This window comes from Coregonus lavaretus (assembly GCF_964263955.1).
Source record: "Coregonus lavaretus genome assembly, chromosome: 7".
Lineage (NCBI taxonomy): Eukaryota > Metazoa > Chordata > Actinopteri > Salmoniformes > Salmonidae > Coregonus > Coregonus lavaretus.
In genome coordinates, this window is record NC_139994.1 from 44,561,644 (window position 1) to 44,570,442 (window position 8,799).

General features: G+C 42.0%; 1 protein-coding gene across 1 annotated transcript; it reads right to left on the reverse strand.

The window, feature by feature from the left end:
* Nucleotides 1-808: 808 nt before the first annotated feature.
* serpine1 (serpin peptidase inhibitor, clade E (nexin, plasminogen activator inhibitor type 1), member 1) lies at nt 809-7,558 on the reverse strand. The gene is made up of 8 exons (XM_084165137.1): nt 7,465-7,558; nt 5,059-5,297; nt 4,497-4,721; nt 4,051-4,245; nt 3,210-3,509; nt 2,775-2,861; nt 1,977-2,060; nt 809-1,561 (listed from the first exon to the last, which is right to left on the reverse strand). Exons 2-8 carry the CDS (start codon nt 5,294-5,296, stop codon nt 1,515-1,517), a joined length of 1,176 nt encoding a protein of 391 aa, XP_084021263.1. The 5' UTR covers nt 5,297; nt 7,465-7,558; the 3' UTR covers nt 809-1,514.
* Nucleotides 7,559-8,799: the final 1,241 nt, after the last annotated feature.

The following is an 8,799-nucleotide window of genomic DNA, read 5'->3' on the forward strand; positions in this document are numbered from 1 at the left end:
CTATTTCAAACAATGACATAACTAAAACTAAAAACGTATGTAGACACAACGTTGTTTCGTTTGCGTTTAGGAGTTGATTATATTAAATTATAAATCTGATTCGGGGTGCTATAGGATTGTTGGGGGATGGGGGGCATGTGTCTCTCGCACCAGTACAGTATGTTCAGATGTTGTTGCCATGACAAGACAGTCATGTGGTTTCCATGGAAACTGAGTTCTTACGAAGTGATGGACAAAATGTGTGCGTTCAATTACATTTAAGTCATTTAGCAGACGCTCTTATCCAGAGTGATTTACAGTTAGTGAATGCATACATTTTCATACTGGCCCCCCGTGGGAAACGAACCCACAACCCTGGCGTTGCAAGCGCTATGCTCTACCAACTGAGCTACATGGGGCTTATTCAATCAGCAAGATAGAGATTTGTATAGATTTCTACACAATTTAGCTTGGCAGTTTTATCATAGGCTCAACACATAATTGCATTCAATATTACATTTAGGCCTACTCTGTTGCCTAAAGTTACTGCAACCACAACAGGTAGGTTACAGACAGTTAATGTCACACTGTGGGGCATATTTTATTGTATATTTATCTGAATTAAAGCCTATATTTCTGGATCCAACTAGTCCAACAACTAAATTATTGCTTTTCTAAGTCACTATTCATGTTATGGACACAAGAGGTCAACACTAATATGCACAAACTTTTTAAATTGTAGTCCACAACACATTATGTTTTTAAAAAAGTTGTAATTTTAATAAATATATAAATACTGTAAAAATACAACTTGTCGGAACAAACAGAGCATTACAGAAAATAAAGATACAATTCAACAGCAAAATAAAAATACATCTTACCCATTCAATAATTTTCCCTTCATATCAATATCAGGCATTTTCATCCATACCCATTGCTCACAAATAAAAAACATCAGCGCAAATAACAGGTATATAAACTTTCACTTATAAAAATATATGCATTTTGCCCTTTTGGTAATATGCAGATAAGTATAATTTAAGTTACAGTTATTGTCCAGGTCATAGATTTAACTATTCATGGTCAGTTTCAGTAGCAAGTTGATTGACAGGTGTCCCTGCCAATGGAATGAAAGGAATGTCCATGGTCGTTGTGTATCAGCACAGATTCTCCATTATATTGACAAGATACTCAAGTAGCCACTCTAACAATGAAAATACATCTATTCAAAAATGGAAGGCAGTCGGGAGGAGGCAAAATCAGGTGGGACCTTTCTAGCTAGCCAATGGGAGGGCAGATATGCGCGTGAACAACAGGCACAACTTTGATATAAAGTGTACACTCGTAACAACCTAAGCATTAAGAAACTAGTATTCGATCAAATAAGCCACATGAAGCAAATAAGCCATTCCATTTTTTGTTAACCAAATTTGACACTTTCATTGACCTCCATACAAAAACTCCTCGCTGGAGAAGACAGATTTTGGGCCGTTATCCCTCTCTCTTCGCTTCTTCCTCTCTGGTATATTGGTCTGTTAGTGTTGCTGGGGTTGGTTGACTTGACCCATGAACAGTACAGCACCTGGGATGGGAAAACAAACATTTTATATTAGAGGACAAACAGGGTAGGAAGTATGTCAAAGATAATTCTGTACAAGATCATACAGTGTTTTAAAATTTTAGTCATTTAGCAGACGCTCTTATCCAGAGCGACTTACAGTTGGTGAGTGCATACATTTTCATACTGGCCCCCTGTGGGAATCGAACCCTCAACCCTGGCGTTGCAAACGCCATGCTCTACCAACTGAGCTACAGAGGGCCTATATGCAGGGACAAAATGGCTGGACTTCCCTTGAACCTACATGAAAGCGTATGCACTTGTATAAAAAGGGCACAGCTAGCTAGACTTGTGATGATTTGAGACAGTGGATAACCAAGGCTAACATGATGTTGTTTGTAACATAGATGGTGGTAGAGGCACAGTGAGGGAAACTCACCTGTGGACTTGTGTTGGATGAGGAAAAGGAAGGGCCTGTCCAGGGTGATCTCCTCTACAGCCATACGAGAAAACATAATGGCAGCTGTAAGGGACAAAGAGAGGAGACAATACTGTCAAAACACAATTCTGTACAGTATCATCACTTTAACATCAATTAATTATCGTTATGTACATCCGTATAACAAATACAGTCAAAACACAACTCTGTACAGTATCATCACTTTAACATCAATTAATTATCGTTATGTACATCCGTATAACAAATACTGTCAAAACACAACTCTGTACAGTATCATCACTTTAACATCAATTAATTATCGTTATGTACATCCGTATAACAAATACTGTCAAAACACAACTCTGTACAGTATCATCACTTTAACATAAATTAATTATCGTTATGTACATCCGTATAACAAATACTGTCAAAACACAACTCTGTACAGTATCATCACTTTAACATAAATTAATTATCGTTATGTACATCCGTATAACAAATACTGTCAAAACACAACTCTGTACAGTATCATCACTTTAACATCAATTAATTATCGTTATGTACATCCGTATAACAAATACTGTCAAAACGCAACTCTGTACAGTATCATCACTTTAACATCAATTAATTATCGTTATGTACATCCGTATAACAAATACTGTCAAAACGCAACTCTGTAGCCTATACTATCATCAATTCATCATAAATGTATTGTATAAAAGCCTAGTCAAAACTGTCAAACACTTCGTTATACTATTGGTTAAATCATCAGGAATAAGTATTGGTCATGTAATGTACCTGTGGCAGCTGATCCCTTGGTTCCCTTCTCGTTCACCTCAATCTTGACTTTCTGCAGAACCTTGGACACACACAGCCTTTCCTCAGCTGGCAGAGAAAGAAAGAGAGGGAGTTTAGATTAGCTGTCTAAAAAGAATGAGAAACATACAGTATTCTGTATTTGCTAAACACACACACTGATCATATGGAAGTAAAGAAAGGACCAAGTCTGTCACTTTCCAATGTCCATACTTTCATACTACAGAATATATGCCCAATACATTCTAAAGTGAAATGCTAGTAGTGTGGATATTGCAACAGAGCCCATCCTATTCCCTACATAGTGCCCTACATTTGAACAGAGCCCTGGGCCCTGATCAAAGGTAGTGCACTATATAAAGAATAGGGTGCCATTTCAGACACCAATTACTAAGTGATGAATGGTAGGGTACTCACTGGTGATGCGAGTGAAGTCTGCTTTGGCCAGGTTGAACATGTCCCCCAACCCCATCCTGGCCAGTGTAGACTTCAGATCCACCTCAGTGTCCAGGGTAAACCTGGGCAGGGCCAGTTGACGGTTGACACTCCTCAACTCCTCTCTCCACTGCTGCAGGCGTCTGGTGGTCAGCTCGCTACTGAGCGCGCTCACTGGCCTCTCGGACTCGAAGGGTGTGACCAGCAGCATGCTCAGGGACTCGCCCTCGTACGGAACCTCGATGACGTCATAGTCCACACCGTCGGGGGTCTCGAACTCACCTGTAGAGGAGAAGAGAGGAGAGGTTGGATTAGTTTCAGTTTGATTAGTGGAGGTAGTACTTGTAGTCATGACTGTTTTAAACACTGGCTGCTGGGCTGGGGCGGACTCGTTTGAATCACTGTTGAAGAATGCATGCCCTAAGGGCAGAGTCCTAACTAAATGGGTGTAAATGATATCAATGGAAGATGCGAAAACTTGAGTTACGTGCACAGATCTCATGTTAGAATACCTCATTTTGGGCAGAATCCTAAGTTAACTTCTAAAGTATTTAAAGAGAAGAGAGGATGTATTAATGTCAATGGGATGTAAAAAGGCGCAGGTAGCTTAGTGGGTAAGAGCGTTGTGCCAGTAACCGAAAGGTAGCTGGTTCTAATCCCTGAGCCGACTAGGTGAAAAATATGTCGATGTGCCCTTAAGCAAGGCACTTAACCCTAATTGCTCATGTAAGTTGCTCTGGATAAGAGCGTCTGCTAAATGACTTAAATGTAAAAATGTCTAATGGGAAAATTCTGCACTTGAAAAACATCCTGAGTTTCCCACCATAGTTGAAGCGATGTGTGAGCCTCATCATGGGTACGGGCACAGAGCTGCCGTTGGCACAGTGGAACAGCCTCTCCTCTGTCATCTTGGGGTCAAAGGGCACCTTCCATAACCCCTGGAAGTGCAGAGCGTTCAGCAGGACCATGCGGGTCTCGTCGGTCAGAGCACCGGATGACAGGAACGAAGGGATGGTACCTGGAGCAAAGAAAAGAGAGCGTTAGGGAGGTTTGTTTAGATTATAAATCGGTCTAATCCCACGAAGAGTTTTATTTGCTGGAGAAAACAAGCAACTTGTATTCTCTCTGTCTGTCACTGGTTGTGTTGTATGCATTGTTGTTGCTACATCTACTACAACTTCATCTATTTTCACAAATTGCACACTTGCAATATGTGATGATGGGCATGACATTGAAGGTATGAGCCAATACTATACTACTGTATCTCACCTGCGGTGTGGTCAGAGACCCAGGCGTTGATGAATTCCAGGGCCTGGTCTGGCCTGGAGAAGTCCAACTGGTGAGGGGAGGCCTGGAAGGCTTTCCCCAGCCGCCTCCTGAAGCCCTTCTCCAGGGCCATCTTCTTCTCTACCATGACCCCACTGGCCAGCTCCACTCCCTCCTCACTGGAGAGGTATTGCTGTAGCAGACACTGCTGACGCAACATCCCTCGCTCTGGAGGAGAGGAATCAATGATTTTTATATATGATTAAAAGTACAAAGAAGGCTGGAATGGAAGAGGAGGAGGAGAAGTGGAATGGAGAGAATGAGAGAATGAATGAGTCACGATTGCAAATAGAGATGGTGAGATAGTGGGGATGTTGCTAGTCGCAGGCTAGGATGGCTCTTTTTGTTATAACTATGTCAGCCTGGAGTTATGTTATTATCAAGGCCTCATTGTTTAGATAAAGCCAAGTCTACCATCTGTCTCACTTTGTAAAACTCATGCAACTACCCTATGTCGTTATACATAACAGCTGTGGTAAGAGACTACAAAACAGTCAACCCTTACCTTGTAGAGAGAAGCCCAATTTGGCATTGAGTGTCTTCAGGGTGTTACCCCCAGCGCCCAGCTGAGCCATGCCCAGGATGGTGGCCACGCCGTAGGGTGAGAAGGCCAGGTTAGAGCCCATGGAGGTCTGGGCCACATGGGAGAAGACCCGCATTCCAAAGTCTGTCTGTTTCTCCTGGAGGTTAGAAAGGGCCACTCCAGAGAAGCTGAGGAAGAAGCACACGTACAGGCACAGCATCCTGGAGAGGGGAGAAAGATGAGTCAAATGATAGAAGGATCAAAGAAAGACAGATGAAAAGGTCCTTCAGATGCATTGCTGCTGTACATACAAGAGTGTTACCTGAGGGGTTATTTAAAACCATAGTTGTTAAAGTCTTATGTTCTCAACAAATACACGGGTCCGTTTCTGACTCAGTTGCATAAATTATTTGACACAGTTTCTGCTTGCTAGCCATTAGAATTTAGAACCCTTTTAAAAAGCATTCCACAGTGTGTTTATAGCTCAATCTGTTTCTTGTTGGGCAACCTTCAAATATATGTAATATTAAACCGGACCAGTACAGACATCCCAGCCAGAGGTATGTAACCACACTTCTGGAGGAAGGATAGTAAATGAAAATAGTTTACATGGTTCACTTTTGAAAAAGAGGGTCATATTCACCAGGCAGCAAACGTAAGAAAACTGACTTAAACAGGGAGGGACTATGCAGCAAATTGACCAATAAGAAACATTTTCGTTTTCTGTAGCAAAACATTTTGCTACGGTGTCTACTAATGAATATGGAAAACAGACCTTGGCACAGTGGCCCTGGCATTGGATTGCTGTGGGTACAGACATGGGTGAGACAAAACAAGAGACAAGACCCAGGTGTCAGCCTCACACACATAGAGAGACAGAGAGAGAAGAGAGAGGAGAGACAGAGAGACAGAGGAAGAGAGAGAGAGAGAGAGAGAGAGAGAGAGAGAGAGAGAGAGAGAGAGAGACAGAGGAAGAGGAAGAGGAAGAGGAAGAGACAGAGAGAGACAGAGGAAGAGAGAGAGAGAGAGAGAGAGACAGACAGACAGACAGACAGACAGACAGACAGACAGACAGACAGACAGACAGACAGACAGACAGTGAGTGTGTGTGTGTGTGTGTGTGAGAGAAAGAGAGAGACGTAATTCCCAAACATTCTAAGAATTTATGAAAACGTGAAAATTACCATATCTAAGTGCTCGCTTGTCAGATATTTTTTTAAAGTGTCAGATTCTTCCTGGGGGTGTATACAGTATGAACAGATTTTAATACGATTGTTGCTAAAATGCTATCAGTTCCACTTTAACGGAGTATGAGGGTTCTCATTTTAATTGTAACCTTAATCCTAAATGTACAGAGCTAGAGAGATGGGTGAGAGCATTTGTTATGGCCATTATGTCATGTGTCTTATGCAGGATTTTATAACCAAGGGTTCCGGTTATATTTTATTAATTTATTTTTAAATTATAGCCATGGTATAAAAGGGATAATAAACGAGACAGACAGACAGACAGACAGACAGTGAGTGTGTGTGAGAGAAAGAGAGAGACAGAATTGAACAAGTGTTTATTGGGGTGCCACTGCGTGCTATTGTTGATTTGCTCATTTGTTTGTCATTCTATATTTGGCTCCTGAGTGGCGCAGTGGTCTAAGGCACTGCATCGCAGTGCTAACTGTGCCACTAGAGATCCTGGTTCGAATCCAGGCTCTGTCGCCGCCGGCCGCGACCGGGAGACTCATGGGCGGCGCACAATTGGCCCAGCGTCGTCCAGGGTAGGGGAGGGAATGGCCGGCAGGGATGTAGCTCAGTTGATAGAGCATGGCGTTTGCAACGCCAGGGTTGTGGGTTCGATTCCCACGGGGGGGCAGTATAAAAAATATTTAAAAAAAATATGTATGTATTCACTAACTGTAAGTCGCTCTGGATAAGAGCGTCTGCTAAATGACTAAAATGTAAATGTAAATGTTTTCATATATGTAAAAAAATATGCTTCTTAATCAGACTATTTAATTGTATACTTGGACCATTTGAAACAGAACAGTTTATTTTGCCCTCAAGGCTTCTAGTGCAGCGGTGGTCATTTGAGTTCATACATCTTTAAACACACATTGCTGTTGTAGAATTTGAAAATATACTGTGTTTTTTTTTTCAGAAGTTCAGGGTTCAAATATTGACTCTTACAACATATTGTCTGTATGCAACTTACAATGCAATTGTTACAACCTCTGAGTTTGTTTAGTGATGCACACAGACAATATATGTTTCCATTTAGTGGTTTGTTTCATAATAACAACAACAAATGGAAAACAAGACTAAGTTTGCCTTCTGGGCATATTTCCAAGAACATTAACATTTGCTCTAAAAAATATAATCATCAACTCACTCTTACCTTGAAGCGCAAGTGTTGGAAGATGTAGATGAACTTGATGAAGATAAGCTTGAAGTAGCTCTTGAGTTGCTTGAGAGTTGCTGTAATAGTAGTAGCTCAGTTTGTCAGTCTTTTCGCTGTGAGTTACTAGAGAAGCATCATTTGAGTGTGAGTGTGTGAGAGTTCTGCTGCTTTATATATAGCGTAGTCTAGCGGCATGGCTTCCTAGGCCCCTCCCTCTTCCCTATAGGCCCCGCTCCTGTAGACATGTGTGGAGAGGAAGTTACTAGTGACTATGATGTCGACATCCCTTAATGTCTGGACAGGTTTCTACTCCCTAGAGAGGCTGTGACACACACACACACACACACACACACACACATGCTTTCTCTCTCTTTCTCTCCCTGGCACACACACACTCAATTATGTCCTCTTTTTCACTCTCTACCTCACACAGAGACTCAGGCACATTTTTCTCTTTGTTTCTTTTTGCACTTGGGGAGAGAGAGCGAGAGAGATAGAGAGATAGAGAGAGAGAGAGAGAGAGCGAGAGAGAGAGAGAGAGAGAGAGAGGGAGAGAGAGAGAGAGAGAGAGTGCGAGAGAGAGAGGTAGGGAGTAGGTTTAGTCATGCTGTTTACTCAGGGGAGTTTGGAGCTCCCATTGTCTGGCAAAGCTGTGGTTCCAATTCAACCTGTCTCTACTGTGTCTAGTCATCCATCCCCACTCTTCCCATGTCGTTTTCTCTCTCTCTCTTCCACTCTCTCTCCCTTCCTCTCGCTCCCGCTTTCTCTCCTCTCAGAGAGGGGTGACACACAGTCATAGATCTGACACATCAGAATTCCAAATTTGGTTCTGTAGCTGCAAGCATTCCATGGCCGCGTACTCACAAAGCGTCTGCATGTTCACAGGTATGTGTGTGAGAGATAGAGAGACAGACAAAACATGTGGAAGTGAAGCTAACATCTCTGGTCTGGTATGACGCCATTGTTGCAACTTTTATGAGCCATTCTAGTAGCTCCCAGTACTGTACTGTAAATTACAGCAACAAAGTACAATCAGCACAAGGACTATGGACAGCGGGAGCGATGGGGCAATGTTGTGTGTGTGTGTAGGTCAAATCAAATCAAATGTTATTTGTCACATGCTTCGTAAACATTAGGTGTAGACTAACAGTGAAATGCTTGATTAGGGGCCCTTCCCAACAATGCAGAGAGAAAGAAAATAGAGAAATAATAGAAAAGTAATAACACGTAATAATAAAAGTAATAATAAATACACAATGAGTAACGATAACTTGGCTATGTACATGGGGTACCAGTACCGAGTCGATGTGCAGGGGTACGAGGTCATTTAAA